General features: G+C 42.3%; 1 protein-coding gene across 2 annotated transcripts; it reads left to right on the forward strand.

Annotated features, from left to right (window-relative positions):
- Nucleotides 1-1570: 1570 nt before the first annotated feature.
- On the forward strand, nucleotides 1571-9989 carry LOC141556355 (uncharacterized). Of its 2 annotated transcripts, XM_074290348.1 has the most exons (4): nucleotides 1571-1879; nucleotides 2870-2944; nucleotides 4076-4202; nucleotides 6916-9989. In XM_074290348.1, the coding sequence occupies exons 1-4, from the start codon at nucleotides 1652-1654 to the stop codon at nucleotides 9426-9428; spliced, it is 2943 nt and encodes a 980-aa protein (XP_074146449.1). In that variant the 5' UTR covers nucleotides 1571-1651; the 3' UTR covers nucleotides 9429-9989. The 2 variants fall into 2 exon arrangements, with proteins under 2 accessions (XP_074146449.1, XP_074146457.1); XM_074290356.1 differs by lacking the exons at nucleotides 1571-1879; nucleotides 2870-2944; nucleotides 4076-4202 and adding an exon at nucleotides 4214-4750.
- Nucleotides 9990-20006: the final 10017 nt, after the last annotated feature.

The raw sequence follows: 20006 nt of genomic DNA on the forward strand, positions 1-20006 counted from the left end.
CCAGCAATGGTCAGTGTTTTCATTGATTGTAGATGGTCTGGGCAGCTAGGTGGCGCAGTGGATAGAGCACCAGCCTTGAATTCAGGAGGACCCCAGTTCAAATGTGGTCTCAGACACTTAACACTTCCTAGCTGTGTGACCTTGGGCAAGTCACTTAACCTCAGCCTCAGGAAAAAAAATGAATTTAGATGCTACACCACTTGGTTCATATATGTCTAATATTGATATTGCTTCATTACCTATGCTACCCTTTAGCAAGATATTGTACCTTTATCTCTTTTAATTAGATCAATTTTTGGTTTTGCTTGACCTGAGAGGAGGATGGCTACCCCTGCTTTTTTGGCTTCTCCTGAAGCACAGTAGATTCTGTTCCAACCTTTATTCTGTATGTATCACTGTGAAGTCCAGGCTAGCTCTCTCTGAAAGTCCTTGTCAGGACTTATGTCCCTCCCCAGACAGAAAGATGGGGAGGGGGAGGGAGGGGAAGGAGGGGGAGGCTTTCACTAAAATAGAGCAAGGTCCCCATGAACCTTTTGCAGATTTTGTGGGACGTTTGCAAACTGCTGTCAAAAGAACTATTGGAGAAAATGCAGCTACAGGAATAATGACCAGAATCTGGCTATGGAGAATGTCAATGAGGTTTGCAAGAGAATTATATGGGGACTTCACAAAGATGCTCCTTTAGAGGAGATCATAAGACGCTGTGCTACAGTGGGAACAAATACTTTTTACACCCAGACTATGATGAACGTGGAAAGACAGGGTCCCTCCTGGCAAAGGACTTCTAGAGAAACTCGGCGATGGTTCCAATGTGGAAAACTTGGACATCTAAGAACTCAGTGTAGATATGGAGCTAGAGTGAGAAGACAGGGTGAGAGAAGAGTTAAAACTCCATGTCCAAAATGTCACAAGGGTCTCCATTGGGCCTCAGAATGTAGATTGACCCAGGGAAATGAGAGGCGGGGCCCAGCTCCAAGATATCAATCTACAGATAGATGGGGCAGCTGAGGTTACACCCAAAGAGCCTTTAGAAGGTCAGGACTCTGATATGATCAATCAGCAGGAAAGCAACCACGTGGCAGAAAAGGATTACACTTGGGGAGAATACAGGCCTTTTAAACCAACAGGGCAGTGTGCAATGCAAACAGCTCCAATGTAATTGCCAGATGATGAGAAGAGATTGAGAAAGTGGTAAATAGGAGGAAATTAGATAGGTGAACTGCCTGGGAGAGAGGGTGTGCTAGTATTTCTTCAGCTGGAGAAGGAATCAGATGGGCGCCATTTTGGACTATTTTGTGTCCCTGGCTTTGCTACATATCCCGGGGTTATTATGTGTCTGTGCTCCTGAAGCCACAGGACACATTTGTATCCCTTAACTGGCCAGGGTAGAAAATTCCTGGGCCCCCGGGCCCGTGGCTCCGCCCCCTCGCTCCTGGGGACCGACCTCCCCGCCCCTCCCCTCTCCGCCAGACTCTGCCTCCCGTTACCCCGAGAACCGCTGACCAAAACCACGTGAGCTAGAGGGCCCCAAAAACTGCTCGGAGGAGTGACGGGGACGCAGGAGGGGAGCGGGGGTGGGGGGGGGGGGTCACGCCGGCAGCGGCGGCGTCTCTGATTGGCGTAAAGTTCCGGGCGCGGCGGGAAGGAGAGTATGTGTGGGAAGGAGCAGAATACCCGTGGCTCCACTGCAGCCCTCCGAGAAGCGGCGGGATCTGAGAACGCCCCGCCTCCGGAAGCCAGCCAATGGCAGCGCCCCCGGCCCTGTGAGCGACACTCCGTGAGCAAGTTCCTCGGAGAGCCTCCGTCCGGGAGCCGCGTGGAGGCCGCTCAAATCTGTGTTCCGCGCGTGCGGCCGCGCTGGCCCTGCATCCGGGACAAGGTGAGGCCCTGGCACCCCGGGCCTGCGCCCACCCTCCCTGGCTTCTCCTCCCTCTCCTTGCCTCAGTTGTGTGGCGTGTGAAATAGGACAAAGCGTCCCCGATCCTGCGGGGACCGACGCTGCGCTTCTTCCTTTCTGCTCCCCTTCCCTTTCTTTGGCCCTTACATTCTCCCCTCTTTTTTTGCCCCTTCATTTCCCCCTGCTGCCGCGTTCTCCCCTTTCCTCTTGACCGAAATGAGGAGGTCACAACACAGTTGTGGAAATCCAGCAAGGCTTCATCTCCTGCGGTTGGAGTAGGCCTGAAGGCCCTTGAGGGTTGGCTCAAGGGCATACCTAAGTCTCCTTCCTGCTCTCCTCCCATGACTTCATTTTCTCCCTCCTTCAGGCTCGGGCAGCTGGGCATTGATTGGCAAGTTCAATTTCTTGGGTAGTTTAGAAAGTAAGCCCCTCAGCCAGTGAGGATGAGCCAGTCAGTGGGGGGAGGGGTGTTTATCCAGGGCTGGCTGGAAGGGAGGGATATCCCCTTCTCTTGAGAGTGGATGATAAGGTTTTGCTTTGCCCCTAGAGATCTCTCCAGCCTTTTTTCATAAATGATGACTGCTTACATTCTGAGCCACGCAAACTTTCTCCCCTTTTCCCTTCTGCCCCCCAAATCCCTCTCTGTTGTTTTTTTTTTTTTTTTCTTTTTCCTGAGGCTGGGGTTAAGTGACTTGCCCAGGGTCACACAGTTAGGAAGTGTTAAGTGTCTGAGACCAGATTTGAACTCGGGTTCTCCTGAATTCAGGGCTGGTGCTCTATCCACTGCGCCATGTAGCTGCCCCCCAAATCCCTCTCTAACATGGATAATCTGAGGCTCCCACATTCCCTCTGCACTTCTTACTCTTCTTCACATTACCCTCTCCCCTGAGCCCTTCTCCAGAGCAGAGGGAGGTTTGGGAGCTGGGAGGGGCAAAAGGCCAACCCTTTTCATGCCTCCTTGTTCCTTTCTAGCTCAGCCTTCAGGGACCCCACGGCCCTGTGCAGGGGAGAGGAGCCACTATGTTCCTTGACATTCGGCGCCCCCAGGTGAGTAGCACCGTCCCCTTCCTGGCAGGTGTCCCAGGTCCTGCAGGGCAGTCAGGCCCTTTCTCCAAAGCTCTCCCACCTCAGAGCATTTGAGACCTTTCAGTCACCGGGTCCCAGTGGTTTGAGCCCTTCCTGTGTGCCAGGATCTCAGATAAAATGCTCCTTTTATATCCATGGCTTTGCTTCTGCCCTTCACCATGCTACTGTATCACTCCTCCATGCTTCCTGTGGGCCACCCAGACGGGCCTGGTTTCTGTTCCCTGCACATGACCCCCATCTCCTCTGCCTTGGTTTCCCCTCCCTGGCTGGAATGCCTTTCTCCCCTCCCCTTCCCTCTCTGAGAGTCTCTGGCTTATTGTTCCAGGTTCCGCACAAGCCCTGCCTTTCCCAGCTCCCCTCCTGCCCCTCAGCTGCTCAGGGCCTCCCATCCCCACTCAGGGCTGTTCTGGGCCTTGTTGTCTCCCCACTGCACTGGGAGCTCCCTGAGTCAGGGACAGTTTTTGCCCTTTTTGTATCCCAGGAATTAGCCCAGAGCTTGGCCCAGGGAGACCTTTCTGACTGCTTATTGACTTGAAAAAGAGGATTCTCTGGTTACCTGATCCAGGCTCTGGCCCAGCCTGAGGCTCCTAAAGGCTTTGCTTTCAGATTGTGCAGTGATCAGCTGGACCTGGCTTAGTTCTTCTCAGCCATGCGCTGATCCAAGGCAGTTCCAATGGACTTGGGCTGGAAAATGTCCTTCCTATCCAGAGAAAAAGCTCTGAAGTCTGAATGAGGAGCAAAACAAAGTAGCATTTTCACTTTTTTTTTTCTTGTGCTTTTTCCCCTTGTTTCTGATATTTTTCTCCAGCAAGACTCATGGATTATGTATGTTCAATCTTATATAGATTTACTCTATATGGGATTGTTTCTTGTCATGAGAAGGGGAGAGGGAAAAAAATTGGCCCCCAAAATCTTACAAAATGAATTTTGAAAACCATCTTTACTTGTATCTGCAAAAATAATGAATTATAAAAATGACAACTAAGCAAGAGAAAAAAAATTGAATATGTTCTGTGAAACTAGAATAGAGTGAGAATGAGCCCTGCCTCTCCCTTCCCCCTCCTTGACCGGGCACAAATGTATTTGTTTCAGGGATCGGTGACATTCCAGGATGTGGCTGTGGACTTCACCCGGGAGGAGTGGCGCCTCCTGGACCCCTCCCAGAAGCAGCTTTACTGGGACGTGATGCTGGAGAACTACAGCAACCTGGTCTGCCTGGGTAAGAAGGACTCCTGGGGCCCAGGATGTGCTCATGAAGGGCCTGTCAAGAAACCCCAGCCCTTGCTCATTTCAGAGGGGCCAAAGCCAGGCTGCCCATGTTCTCCCTGGTCCTGGATGAAGGATTCTTGTTTGTGTGTCTGGAAATTAATTTCTCCCTGGGATGATCCCCAGCCCAGCCCCAGCTCTGTTAAAGTCCCAGGGCAAGGACTAGAGTCATGAAAGCTCCCAGATACCTCAGAATAGGATGGACAAATGAGTTCTTTGTCTTTCTGATCCCCATTCTCTGATGTGTCCCATCTCTGCATCTTTCCAAGAAACAAACCAGCTCCCCCTTCAGATGTCTCTGGATACTTTTCCCCAAACTCCCTGGCCTTTCAAGATTGTTCCTAGGGGTCTGTGGAGATTGGGCTGTGAGGTGACCCTTGCTTTCCATCACTTTCTCATGACTACGTCTTGTGGGTTCCAATGGGGACATGATCTCTCAGCTGCAGTCAGGGAGAGCACATGGGATTCCACTGGACAGTGTCTCAAGAGCTTGCTGGTTAGGTGAGTGAGTGAGCCAGAGTTTGTGACTGCCTGAAAATGGGCATCCTGAAAGTGGCCTTTTTGGTCCTGAACCTTCTCCCACACATAGATCTTGGAGCTAATTTTCCTCCACTCCTCTAGTTTGTTTGGATGATGTTCCCTTTTTATACCAAAGTTACTTGGTAGGGACAGGTGGAAATGATTCAGTTCTGTTGGGGCTTTCTGAATGAGCAGTACTGCTGTTCTGTGGGTGGAACTTTGTTTTTTTTGTTTGTTTTTTTTTTAATAACTTTTTATTTACAAGATATATGCATGGCTAATTTTTCAGCATTCATAATTGCAAAACCTTTTGTTCCAACTTTTCCCCTCCTTCCCCCCACCCCTTCCCCCAGACAGCAGGTTGACCAATACATGTTACATATATTAAAGTATAAGTTAAATACAATATATGTATACATGTCCAAACAGTTATTTTGCTGTTCAAAAAGAATCAGACTTTGAAATAGTATAAAATTAGCCTGTGAAGGAAATAAAAAATGTAGGCAGACAAAAATAGAGTGATTGGGAATTCTATGTAGCGGTTCATAGTCATCTCCCAGAGTTCTTTCACTGGGTGTAGCTGGTTCAGTTCATTACTGCACAATTGGAACTGATTTGCTTCATCTCATTGCTAAAGAGAACCGTGTCCATTAGAATTCGTCATCATATAATCTTGTTTCTGCGTGTAACGATCTCCTGGTCCTGCTCATTTCACTCAGCAGCAGTTCCTGTGAGTCTCTCCAGGCCTTTCTGAAATCTTCCTGCTGGTCATTTCTTACTGAACAATAATATTCCATAATATTCATATAACACAATTTATTCAGCTATTCTCCGATTGATGGGCATCCACTCAGTTTCCAGTTTTGGCCACTACAAAGATGGGTGCCACAAATATTCTTGCACATACAGGTCCCTTTCCCTTCCTTAAAATTTCTTTGGGATATAAGCCCAGTAGTAACACTGCTGGATCAAAGGGTATGCAGAGTTTAATAGCTTGTTCAGCATAGTTCCAAATTGCTCTCCAGAGTAGCTGGATGTATTCACAATTTCACCAACCATGTATCTGTGCCTTTTTTCCCACATCCCCTCCCACATTGTGCATTATCTTTCCCTGTCATTCTAGCTAATGTGACAGATGTGTAGTGGTATCTCAGAGCTGTCTTAATTTACATTTCTCTCATTAACAATGACTTGGAGCATCTTTTCATATGGCTAGAAATAGTTTCAATTTCTTCGTCTGAGAATTGTCTGTTCATATCCTTTGACCATTTATCAATTGGAAAATGGCTTGATTTCTTATAAATTAGAGTCAATTCTCTATATATTTTGGAAATGAAAACTTTATCAGAACCTTTGACTGTAAAAATGTTTTCCCAGTTTATTGCTTCCATTATAATCTTGTCTGCATTAGTTTAGTTTGTATAAAAACTTTTCAATTTGATATGATCAAAATTTTATGTTTTGTGTTCAATAATGATCTCTGGTTCTTATTTGGTCATAAATTATTTTCTCTTCCACAGGTACGAGAGGTAAACTATTCTATGTTTTTCTAATTTATTTATAATCTCATTCTTTATGCCTAGATCATGAACCCATTTTGACCTTATCTTGGTGTATGGTGTTAAGTGTGGGTCAGTGCCTAATTTCTGCCCTACTAATTTCCAATTTTCCCAGCAATTTTTGTCAAACAGTGAATTCTTATCTATAGCTGGAACTTTGAATTGCTTTTACCTTTTTGGAAAGACAAGTGGAACTCTGCAGTGGAAGGGTGACACAAACCTTCCTCTTCCTAGACCCAGTGATCACATTCTGAGGATTCCCCCAGGTGTGAGTTTCAGATGAGAATTTTCCTTAATAAATAAGCTATTTTTTTTCATGTTTGCATATGGAAATCAGCAGTTGTTCCTGTTTTCATTAATTTGACATTTTTTGCAACAGTTTTTGCATATTTACCTAATACAATATTATTGGGTTATATGAAAAATAAACCTGTTAAAGTCAAAGAAACTAAAGAAATCCATCAGGATTGATTTTAGTTCACATGGAAAAAGTGCTTAAATTGCTTATAACAGATGGATTATTGGGGAAAGTGAAGTGTACAATAAAGCTTATTCAGCCAGTGAAAAAGCATTTCTGCTTTCTTTCAGATGGGGGCACTAGGCCTCAGACCAAGGAGTCCACTCCAAAGTTAAGTGTTTCTATAAAGGACTTATCCCAGATGGCAGCCTTATGGGATAACCCTGGGATTTCTGAGGTGATAAAAGCCTGGGAGTACTATGGCAGGTTCAAGAAAGACCAGAACAATGAGGGGGAATATTCTAGCCGAGGAAAAGAAATCCAAACAGAAACTGTTGTTGAAGTCAGAGCCTCTGAATCCTGTAAATACAGCCAAACCTCCAACCCAAAGCCAGATCTTATTCCACAAAAAGGCCCATCTGTAGCAATGAATCTTCACAACAGTGAGAATCAGAGGAGCTTTACCATGGAGTCGGACCAAAGACAGTGCACTCAAATCTGTTCACAGAAGAACTATTCTGAGGAGAAGACATGTCAGAAAGCTTTTCATTCTTGTTTGGACCCCATTAAAACATCAGGAATTCATGCTGAAGAGCAATTTCATGAAAATTTCCTGAATAATGAACTTACTCTACACCAGAGAAGTCACGTGGGAAATAAGTACTCTGAAATGTCTCCATGTGAGAAGCCATCTTGTCAGAAGGCAGAGCTGACTCAACATTCTAGTATTCAGAGTGAAAACAAATCTTATAAATGCAGTGACTGTGGAAAGGTCTTCCGGCTGAAAGTAAATCTTAGACAGCACTACAGAATTCACACTGGAGAGAAACCTTTCAATTGCACTGACTGTGGAAAGGCCTTCCGGAAGAAATCAAATCTTAGACATCACTACAGAATTCACAGTGGAGAGAAACCTTTCAAATGCAGTGACTGTGGAAAGGCCTTCCTCCATAAGTCAGCTTTCATACGGCATTGTAGGATTCACACTGGAGAAAAACCTTTCAAATGCAGTGAATGTGGAAAGGCCTTCCGGCATAAAGTACATCTTACGCAGCACTACAGAATTCACAGTGGAGAGAAACCTTTCAAATGCAGTGACTGTGGAAAGGCCTTCCGGCATAAGGCAGCTTTCATACAGCATTGTAGGATTCACACTGGAGAAAAACCTTTCAAATGCAGTGACTGTGGAAAGGACTTCCGGAAGAAATCAAATCTTACACAGCACTATAGAATTCACACTGGAGAAAAACCTTTCAAATGCAGTGACTGTGGAAAGGCTTTCCGGAAGCAAGTACATCTTACACAGCACTATAGAATTCACACTGGAGAAAAACCTTTCAAATGCACTGACTGTGGAAAGGCTTTCCGGAAGCAAGTACATCTTACACAGCACTACAGAATTCACAGTGGAGAAAAACCTTTCAAATGCAGTGACTGTGGAAAGGCCTTCTGGCATAAGGCAGCTTTCATACGGCATTGTAGGATTCATACTGGAGAAAAACCTTTCAAATGCAGTCAATGTGGAAAGATTTTCCGGCTGAAAGTAAGTCTTAGACAGCACTACAGAATTCACACTGGAGAGAAACCTTTCAAATGCAGTGACTGTGGAAAGGACTTCCGGAAGAAATCAAATCTTACACAGCACTATAGAATTCACACTGCAGAAAAACCTTTCAAATGCAGTGACTGTGGAAAGGCCTTCTGGAAGAAATCAAATCTTACACAGCACTACAGAATTCACAGTGGAGAAAAACCTTTCAAATGCAGTGACTGTGGAAAGGCCTTCTGGCATAAGGCAGCTTTCATACGGCATTGTAGGATTCACACTGGAGAAAAACCTTTCAAATGCAGTGACTGTGGAAAGACTTTCCGGAAGAAATCAAATCTTACACAGCACTACAGAATTCACAGTGGAGAAAAACCTTTCAAATGCAGTGACTGTGGAAAGGACTTCCGGAAGAAATCAAATCTTACACAGCACTACAGAATTCACACTGGAGAAAAACCTTTCAAATGCAGTGTCTGTGGAAAGGACTTCCTCCATAAGGCAGCTTTCATACAGCATTGTAGGATTCACACTGGAGAAAAACCTTTCAAATGCAGTGTCTGTGGGAAAGCCTTGCACAAGAAATCGGAAGTCATTCACCACTGCAACATTCATACTGAAGGGAAGCCTTTTAAATGTAGTGTCTGTGGAAAGGCCTTCTGGAAGAAAGGAGATCTTACACAGCACTACAGAATTCACACTGGAGAGAAACCTTTCAAATGCAGTGAGTGTGGAAAGGCCTTCAGGCGGAAAGTAAATTTTACACAGCACTACAGAATTCACACTGGAGAGAAACCTTTCAAATGCAGTGAGTGTGGAAAGGTCTTCCGCCTGAAATCGAAACTCATTCAGCACTGCAAAATTCACACTGGAGAGAAACCTTTCAAATGCAGTGACTGTGGAAAGGCCTTCAGGCGGAAAGTAAATCTTACACAGCACTACAGAATTCACACTGGAGAGAAACCTTTCAAATGCAGTGACTGTGGAAAGGCCTTCAGGCGGAAAGTAAATCTTACACAGCACTACAGAATTCACACTGGAGAGAGACCTATGAGTGTAGTGAGTGTGGGAAGACATTCCTATCAAACTCCCACATGACTCAACACAGGAGAACTCATACAAGACTAAAATCTCATTAGTGCAGCATGTGTGGGAAGGTGGTCTCTCAGAAGTCTGCTCTTACTGATCATGGTCATGTTCATACCCAAGAGAAACCAAATGAATGCACTGAATGTGGGAAGATGTTCCTCCAGAACTCAGATCTTACACAACACTTAGCATTCACATTGGAGAGAAATCTTTCAAATCCAGTGATGGTGGGAAAACCTTTTTTTCTGTAGCACAATGTTAACTGGACATCAGAGAATTCACACTGGAGAGAAACCCTCCAAATGCACTGAATGTGGGAAAGCCTATACCCAGAATTCTGGGATAAGAGAATATCTGCCATAAAGAAATCCTAGGAATCTAATTAATGAGGGAAATAATTCCATCTGATCAAATCATATCCTCAATATTCTAGAATTCATGATGGAGAAAAATCCCATTAATCATTGAAGTGAAATGATCTAGTGGGCCGGTCAGATTAAAATACAATTTAAAGAAATTTATTTTTAAGAATACATTTAAGAAAATAAATTAACAATAAAATGTAAAAAAGTCTCCTGGTTTTCTAAGCTAATATAGAGAATGAGACCATGGTCCTTAGGATGTTGCTATTTTGCCTCATTTTTTTTTTGTTTTGTTTTGTTTGCCCAGAAGGAAGGGACTCTTGTTGGCTGGGCCCCATGTTATTATTATTATAAAGTCATGAACTTAGATGTTGAAGGCATGGAGTCCAGCCCTCTCATTTTGCAGATGAGGAAACCAGGCCCAGAAAAGTTAAATGACCTCAGGCTTGCACAAGTATGGCTTTTAAACTAAAGTTGAGGTTTATGCAGAGCATTGAAAGTCAAATATTTGATCCTAGGAGAAATAGGGAGCATTAGAATTTCAAGTAGATGGACAGTGGGGTGGGACAGTTATACCTGTTCTAAAGGAAAATCATGTCAGTGACTTGTAGAGGATGAACTGGAGTGGGCAGAGATTTGGGGCTGGAAATTCAAATAAGAGGGACTATACAAATTTCAGGTGAGTGAGCAGGAGGCGCTACACAAGGTAGAGAAAAGGAAAGGGATCTGTGAAAAGATCCATGGAGTCATAAAGGAGAATTAGCCACTGAGTAGGTAGAGTCAAGGGCGACATTATTAATGTCGAGCACATTACTAGAATCAGTCTGCTCCCCATGTTCCTCCCCAGAAGGCTCCCACCCTTTCCTCTTTCATATAGGCAGGTCATTTCTCCAGTGTTCTCTATCATTACACCAACAACTGTTCATTCACCAAGTCAAATTGAATTAGGCTCTTTTTGTATACCAGGCATTGGGCAAAGTAGTTGAGAGACCCAAAAAGGCCAAAGCACAGGCTCCTTTCAAGGGCATGACCAGGTGCACAGTGGATGCCAAGGAGTAAGTGTGAGGCAACTGGCTTCCTTGGAGGCTCAGCTTCAATGCTCCCCCTTCTGTAAAGAGCTTTTCCTGTTCCCCTTTAAGGCTAGTGTTTCCTCCATTCCCAATCCTCGCAGTCCTTATGCTTTGTTTCATTTGTAGGTTGTACCCTGAATATCTACCATATGTAGATCCCTTACACTTCTTCAGTTCAACACCTGGGTTTTACGAATTTTGTAATCCTCAGTGTTGAACACAGTGTCTGGCATCCAGCAGGCACTAAATAAGTGCTGGTTTTCCTGAATTGACTCAGTCCTGGGGGAAAGCCCGACAGGTTGCATCTTCTTGGAGACTGTGAGCCAGCAATTACTGACTCTTCCCAAACATGCACAATCCAGTGACCTCTTCCCAGATATCCCCCTAGTCCAACCTCCCTTCTTCCTGCTTTCCCTATCAAAGGCAGTGTTAACCTCCTGCTCACTTGGGCTTTTTAAATCTAGGAGTCATTCTTGCTTTCTCAATGCCTCACTCCTCCCCTTCCCACAGTTAATCTGTTGCCAGTTCACATCCACATCCACCCTCAGCCAGGGAGAAGCTCTGGGGACTTCCCTGCCTGAGGCATTTCCAACTTTTTTCCCTGAGTCCAAGGAGAGAACCAAAAGTAGGAGGGGAAAAAAAATATCTTGCAGTTCCCTTCTTTGTTCCAAACCGAGCTCATGGGAACAAAGAAACTTGAGAGTTTCTTAAGAGGCTCATTTTACCTGCTTGAATGTTTCTCCTGATCTGGGGGCACATGTATATTCCTGTGTCATTATTAAGGGACAGCAGGGACTCTGGAGCTGACACAGCCTGTTATACTGGGCAAAAATCCATCATCATTTTCTTTGCATCATAATTCTGGGTTCCAGACAGGCGTGATTGTGAAGTGGCAAGTTGATAGCAGGCCCATGGCCTAGAAGACTTGTGGCCTTCATGTTCTCACGCTTGTAACATTTCTGCAGTCCTTCAAGGCTTGCAAAGACCTGGATGTATCATACCAGGTGATCCGCACATCACCTCTGCAGAGTGGGTGCTAGCATTGTCTCCATCTCATGGATGGGGAAAGTCTCAGAACTAGCAAGTGTCTGAATTAAGATCGAATCTGAGCTTTTTCTATTTCCCGTTTTAAAACTTTTATCCTGACCCTTCCTGTCTGCATCTTTTGTTAACCTCCGGCTATGCAGTCCCACCCTGACAACTTGCAGCTCAGGGTGATTCTAAGTGCTATCACTGGCCATAAATTACTTAGAAATCCCCTTGTCTCCCCACTTCCACTGCCCCATCCCAGTAACTGAGTATTAGAGATGCATAAGAAACTACCAGAGATGCAAGGGCACTACAAGCCCATCAGATGCAGCCCTTTTACAGGCAGAAATCCCCATTCATGAGGACTCTTCCATAGACCAGCAACTTCACTGTCCCCAGCAGCCCAACATGGCCCAAGTGATTGTTCTTGAGAAGTAACCCATCTTGGAGGATTATAAAAAACTTCAGAAGGCGTCTCCCCTAATCTGTACTAGAAAGGGAATCCTAGCTTCAGAAACCCCTACATAATGTCAGCTTCCACTTAAAGGCTCAGTGATGGATGCCTCCCCACCTCCTCCATTTTACCTCATCTCATTCTGTTTTGGATCAGCTCTAATTGTTGGGAGATTTTCTTCCTGTCATATTGAACTTTACCCTTTGTCACCTTGATCAATTCTTCCTCTTCTACCTTTCCATGATCAATATTCAAACACTTGGGAGACATCTTATGCCTCATGAAACTAAAATTTTCTTTTCGCACCTGGAGATGTTCAGTTCCTTCGATTAGTGGGTCTATTATCTTCAGCTCCTTAACATGTTGGCCATCCTCCATTACTACTCCCCACCAGCTTCCTGGAATGAAGGAGAATACAGGAGGAAGAGGACTGGAGAGTGATTTGGAATCAGCATGTACCTGATTCTATATTGTGCCTAGAACCCTTTTCAAGCTCTAATTTGCACTCAACCCAATGATGGGGGGTACACTGAATGTCGAACAGTTATTATATGGCCAGAGATCCCTTATTGTTTTGTATCTGGTTCACAGGGGGAAAGTTATTTCCTTTATACAGCATGAGACTTTTAGCTTGATGGTGTTACATTTGAGATCATATCTGCCATCTTCCCTCCTCTCAATGTGGAGATTGTCTACTTAACTACACTTGTAGATTCTAATGTCCAGATTAGCTCTCTGGAGGATCTTGGGCCCAGCCATAGTCCTTGATCTTAGCAGAAGAGTATATAGGTAGGATTCACATGGATCTTCAAACACGGAGTCTGTTTATTCCAAATTCTCTCACCCTTATATATCCTAATGTCCTTACTTAACGATAGCATAGTGCACATGTGGGACCACATAAACAACATGCCATTGTTTGTAGATATCTCTTTGCCACTTGGTATCACTGTGCTTTAAATACAGCACATTTTCTAATTATTATCTTAGATCCAGTGATCAAACATCCATGACTTTTCCCCAAATATGATATTTCATATGAATGTTTTTTGCTGGTAGGAGGGAGAGTCAAGCTAAATTGTTCTTTTTGGTGTAGGAGAGCCAGCAATGGTCAGTGTTTTCATTGATTGTAGATGGTCTGCATCAATCTTGGTGTATGCACCTAAATAATATGATAGCGCTAAATGAAATATTAGCATGGTGAATTCAAGTAAATTTTAGAAATCATAAAATTTCTTTCAGGTCAGGGGAAAACAATATACATTGCCTGTAGCCTCCAGAATATTGGAGAAAACCATAGACAGATGCTTATTTGTCAAAGAAAAAGGAATTTTTACACTTTTTCTTTCTTTCAGATTAGAATGTTGGGTTTCAGACTAAGGAATCAACTGCAAAGATGGGAATTTCTATGGAAGACTGATCCCAGAAAATACTCTCATGATTCATGTGTTGCTAAGATGGGGAAAGCTTGGGAGTGTTATATGGCAGACTGAAGGAAAAATAGAGCAATGAAGAAGTACCTTCCAGATAAGTAAAAGTAATCCATGATGTGAGACGCTTTGGATACAGAAAATACAGAAAAATGGCTAGTTCTGAGTCAGTCTGGTTTCCACAACAGAAACTATCTGTAGTAAGGAATCTCCATAAAGGTGATATCCAGAGAAGGAGCTTCACCATGGAATCAGATCAAATACAGTCTAAGTATTCTAATATTATCCAGTGTCAGAAAGCCTTCTGTTTTGATTTGGACTCCTATCAAGAACATGAAATTTATGCTGAAGAGAAACTACCTGAAAGTGTTTGTTTTTTCCTCCCAGTTAATGGACTTACTCTACACCAGAGTATTGACACAGGAAACAAGTATCATCAATAGATTAAATGTAGAAAGACATTCTGTCAGAAGACAGATCTTACTTGACTCTCTCATACTGATACTAAAAAGAAATTTTAGAAATATCATGAATATGGAAAGACCTTCCAGCATAAGGAAAGTCTTATGCAACCCTCTAGAATTCATACTGGAGAGAAACCTTTTGAATGCAATGAATGTGGAAAAGCCTTCCACCAGAAAATAGATCTCATAGGACATAATAGCATTCACTTTGGAGAAAAACCTTTTAAAAGCAGTGACTGTGGGAAAGCCTTTCCCTGGGGCACAGGCCTGACTCTACATCAGAGAACTCACACTGGAGAGAGACCCTAGGAATATATAGAGAAGTCACTCAGGAATGAAACCTTTTGATACCGATCCCACTAGTATTCATAGTGCAGAAAAACCATATGAATGCTCTCAATGTGGAAAGATCTTCCTCCAGAAGACTGGTCTCACAACACACAGCAGAATTCATACTGGAGAGGAACCTTATAAGTGTGGTGAATGTGGGAAAGCCTTCCCCTGGAGAACATCACTGAGTCTGCCTCAGAGAACTCATGCTGGGGAGAAGCCCTATGCCGGCAATAAATTCAGAAGGGCCTTGGCTCAAAATGCAGGTCTTTCAGTACCTAATAGAATGTGGCCTAGAGAGAAAGCTTATTAATGTGCTAAATGAGGGAAGGCACTGTCCTGGATCATAGCACTTTACTCAATTACAGAAATCCTGAGGGAGAGATTATTATTATAATTAATATAATCAGGGAAGCCATACTTTTCTCAGGAAAACTCTCCTTGAAAAATTGACTTAATATTGTTAAGGAACCAGGGAAACAATGAATGGGGAGAGCCCTTCAGTTTGTGTTGGGGAACCATTTCTCTTCAGGAAAGGGTGATTGAGTAGAGAAGCAAAGGGGGCAAATACTTTCACAAGTAGCAAATGTGTTTTCCTTGACAATATTTAATTATTCCTGGGCAGCTTTTTATTGGGGAGGGGAGGGTCAGTGGTGAATAACAGTGATGCATCCAAACAGTAAAGAGACCCTTGATAAAACATTCTGGTCCATTAGCCAGAGCACCAACTTTAAGAGTATCCTGCTTCCAACATGAAAGATGAGGGAGGTAATAGGAACATAAAGTAGCTATCATTAGATCAGTATAGTCGTTGCATGAGCCATTGTGAATGGTTTAATAGCTGCTTGGAAAGTGGTCAACATTCAGCTGCCTTAGGGTTCTTTACTGACCCATATCCCCTTTTTTATCTGGATCTTGAGATAACGTGTAACACACTTTGTAACTTTTAAAGCACAGTATCCATGTAATCATGTTGTTAAAGGCATAGCTAAACATGCACATCAAACTTATGATGAATCTGGAAAAGTAGCTTGCTTCTGACCTTTCCCCCTAAACACTTTTGAAGAAAGCTAGGGATTCCCAGAAGAGAAAGGAAGGGGAGGGTGTTTCAGGCCTGGAGAGTAGGTGAGATACAGCTAGCCAAATCCTAATGTAGGGTGGGGATAAGAAGTGAACTGAGGCACTAGGGATGCATGAGTGTGTGTGTGTGTGTGTGTGTGTGTGTGTGTGTGTATGTGTGTGTAGGTGTTTGGTTTTCTGGTCTGAGAGAGTGTTATGTCCTCACTTTCCCAAGAGAGAGACCCTACAGCAGCTCAGGGCCTCTCATCTTCCCTTTTAGTCTGTAGCTTTTTCACCTCTGCCTTTCTGCTCACTGTACCTCCCAGCCTCCATCAGCAGCCCTTCCCAAACGGAACTAGAAGACCTTCCCAGTCCCTCTTACTCTCCATGCTTGAAAGCCATAGCTTCCTCCCCTTCCCTTCTGAACATCCTGAGCTTTCCTTTCAGGGCCTTAGGGCAAAGAGACAAGTAATTTTCAATCACCTACTGTGTGTTAGACTCTGGGCTAATGTCTTTACCAAAATAATTTGATCCTTCAAGTAATACTGTGCTAGGTGCCATGATGACTCCCATTGTAAAGTTGAGGAAACTGAGGGAGAGAGGTCACTGACTTGCCTGGGTGACAGTGTCTGAATCTTGACTGGAAGTCCCATTCTTTATCTACAGCACCAGGCTTTGGGGCTCACTTACTTCACTTCCTGATCTGTTCAGTTCTTTTTTTTCTTCTCTAATCATCTTTGACTTACCTTTTTAATATAACATATGGTAGGAAAATGAAAGCTTCTTGAAACTGGAGATTGTTGTTTGTTTTGTGTCCCTGTACCCAGTGCCTTCTGTGAATTAGCCTGCCACCAAGGTGGTGTGAGATGGGATGAATGAATCTGAGTCCAAGGGCTTGTGCTTCAGCCTCCAGTCTGTTTGTCTTCCCTTCCTCTGAATCAGAGCTTTCTCAATCCCCCAAGAGCCCCACCAGGACCCTAACTGAAGGTGGAAATGAATTTCTCTCCTTGGGTCCGACTGTAGTTTACATGCTCTACACTGAGTATAAACCAATCATTATATCAATAGGAAACCATTATTTGTTGTAAGATTAAATCAATCATACTGAGTTTAGAGAACCATTAATCACCATGTCAAACTAGATAACCATTGTGTCAATTCCACTCAATTAGCACCTTGTAAGAATCCTTGTTTCAAGTTCAGAGTTCTGGTTCGTAACATCTCCCACTTTTTTTTTTTTTTTTTTTTTTTTTTTTTTAGAACATAGGGAGTCATGCCCTCCCTGACTTCTCAAGGAGGTGATCACACCTTCCCTGACTCCTCAAAAAAGGGATGAAAACACCAAAAAAGGACATCTCAGGAAGGGACATGAAAACACAAAGGAAATGGGGAATCAAATCAGATTAGCAGGTTTCTGAAGGGTCTCACTTTAAACAGATACACATAAATCCATCAACCTGGGAGGTATTACATGAGCACATGGTAAGACAGGCTAGTAATGATATAACAAACAACATGAATCAACATGAGGAATTATAATGTCCATAAGTCCTGGAAATAGTCCAAAACGAATCTATTGTCCATTACTTCACATGTGTAGGGAATCCAATGATTCCTGCAAATTTTGAAGTCCTGCAATCATCTGATCATGTGTTAGGGAATCCAATGATTCCTGCAGATTTTGCTGTTCTGCATCAGTCTTATCAACAATTTTTTATCTTAGGGAATCCAATGGTTCCTGCTCGTTTTCATTATCAGCCATGCTCTTTCAGTGTCGGATGTTTCTTAGGTCTTCTCCTTTGTTTCAAAGTTTTACTCTTTTTCTGTCTCAAGGTGCTTGTTGACACCCATCTGATCCCTTCTCCATCTGTAGCAATACAAGCAAACTCTTTCTCCCAAGCAGTTAACCTTTGTTGTCCCTTCCATTCACCACTTCCTAGATCTCTCACCACCTGGTAATTACATTGGAGGTGCTTGCACTGGACACAGCACTTCTATTTAGTTAAAAAGCCTGTATTCTCCTCAGTTGTAATCCCTTTCTCCCACCAGATTGCTTCTCTGTTGATTGATCATATCAGAGTATTGAACTTTTTTTTTTTAATTTAAAAGCATTTTTAAAAATGTTTTTGTTATATATTTTTTTTATTTTATAATTATAACTTTTTTTTTTTTGGACAATACATATGCATGGGTAATGTTTTACAACATATAATAATCTGGGAAGAAAAACAAAAATGCAAACAGTTTACACTCATTTCCCAGTGTTCCTTCTCTGGGTGTAGCTAATTCTGTTCATCATTGATCATTTGAAACTGAATTAGACATTCTCTTTGTCAAAGATAGCCACTTTCATTAGAATACATCCTCATACAGTATTGCTGTTGAAGGTGTATAATGATCTACTGTTCTGCTCATTTCACTCAGAATCAGTTCTTGTAAGTCTCTCCAAGCCTCTCTGTATTCATCCTCCTGGCCATTTTTTACAGAACAGTAATATTCCATAATATTCATATACCACAATTTACCCAACCATTCTCCAATTGATAGGCATCCATTCATTTTCCAGTTTCTAGCCACTGCAAAAAAGGGCTGCCACAAACATTTGGGCACATCCAGGTCCCTTTCCATTCTTTACTTTTTCTTTGGGATATAAGCCCTGTAGCGTATAAGCACTAGTGGATCAAAAGGTATGCATATTTTGATACCTTTTTGGACATAATTCCAGATTGTTCTCCAGAATGGTTGGATTCATTCACAACTCCCCCAACAATGCATCAGTGTCCCAGTTTTCCAACATCCCCTCTAATATTCATCATTGTTTTTTCCTGTAATCTTAGCCAATCTGACAGGTGTGTAGTGGTATCTCAGAGTTGTCTTAATTTGCATTTCTCTGATCAGTAATGATTTCGAACACTTTTTCATATGAGTGGAAATAGTTTCAATTTCATCATCTGAAAATTGTCTGTTCATATCCTTTGACCATTTATCAATTAGAGAATGGCGTGATTTTTTGTAAATTACAGTCAGTTCTCTATATATTTTGGAAAAGAGACCTTTATCAGAATCTTTAACTGTAAAAATGTTTTCCCAGTTTGTTATTTCCCTTCTAATCTTGTTTGCATTAGTATTGTTTGTACAGAAACTTTTTAGTTTGATGTAATCAAAATTTTCTATTTTGTGATCAATAATGCTCTTTAGTCCTCCTTTGGTCACAAATTCCTTCCTCCTCCACAAATCTGAGAAGTAAACTATCCTCTGTTCCTTTAATTTATTTATGATTTCGTTCTTTATGCCTAAATCATGCACCCATTTTGATCTTATCTTGGTATGTGGTGTTAAGTGTGGATCCATGCCTAATTTCTGCCATACTAATTTCCAGTTTTCTCAGTAGTTTTTGTCAAATAATTCTTATCCCAAAAATTGGGATTTTTGGGTTTGTGAAACACTAGATTGCTATTTTCACTATTTTGTCCTGTGAACCTAACCTATTCCACTGATCAACTAGTCTATTTCTTAGCCATTTCTGGTGACTCATGCTTTATAATATAGTTTTAGATAAGGTACAGCTAGGCCACCTTCATTAGATTTTTTTTTTTCATTAATTCCCTTGAATTTCTCAACCTTTTGTTCTTCCATATGAATTTTGTTATTTTTTTCTAGGTCATTAAAATAGTTTCTTGGGAGTCTGATTGGTATAGCACTAAAGAACTAGATTAGTTTAGGGAGTATTGTCATCTTTATTATATTCACTTGGCTTGTCCAAGAGCACTTAATGTTTTTCCAATTATTTAAATCTGACTTTATTTTTGAGGCAAGTGTTTTCTAATTTTGCTCATATAATTCCTGACTTTCCTTTGGTAGATAGATTCTCATATATTTTATGCTATCGACAATTATTTTGAATGGAATTTCTCTTTGTATCTCTTGCTGTTGGATTTTGTTGGTGATATATAAAAATGCCGGGGATTTATGTGGATTTATTTTGTATCCTGCAACTTTGCTAAAGTTGTAAATTATTTCTTTTTTTTTTAAATTTTATTATAAATTTTTTTGACAGTATATATGCCTGATTAATTTTTTTTAAATTACATTATCCCTTGTATTCATTTTTCCAAATTTTCCCTTCCCTCCTTCTACTCCCTCCCCTGGATGACAGGCAATCCCATACATTTTACATGTGTTACAGTATAACCTAGATACAATATATGTGTGTAAATCCAATTTTCTTGTTGCACGTTAAGTATTGGATTCTGAAGGTATAAGTTACCTGGGTAGATAGACAGTAGTGCTAACAGTTTACATTCAATTCCCAGTGTTCCTTCTCTGGGTGTAGTTGTTTCTGTCCATCATTGATCAACTGGAAGTGAGTTGGATCTTCTTTATGTTGAA

The sequence above is a fragment of the Sminthopsis crassicaudata genome, chromosome 1 (genome assembly GCF_048593235.1).
Source record: "Sminthopsis crassicaudata isolate SCR6 chromosome 1, ASM4859323v1, whole genome shotgun sequence".
Lineage (NCBI taxonomy): Eukaryota > Metazoa > Chordata > Mammalia > Dasyuromorphia > Dasyuridae > Sminthopsis > Sminthopsis crassicaudata.

Excerpts from the sequence above, each read along its gene's own strand:
- LOC141556355 (XM_074290348.1), top strand. The coding sequence starts at position 1,652 with ATGTGTGGGAAGGAGCAGAATACCCGTGGCTCCACTGCAGCCCTCCGA. Across the intron at positions 1,880-2,869 it reads GGCCCTGCATCCGGGACAAG|CTCAGCCTTCAGGGACCCCA; the intron begins GTGAGGCCCTGG and ends GTTCCTTTCTAG. Across the intron at positions 4,203-6,915 it reads CAGCAACCTGGTCTGCCTGG|ATGGGGGCACTAGGCCTCAG; the intron begins GTAAGAAGGACT and ends GCTTTCTTTCAG.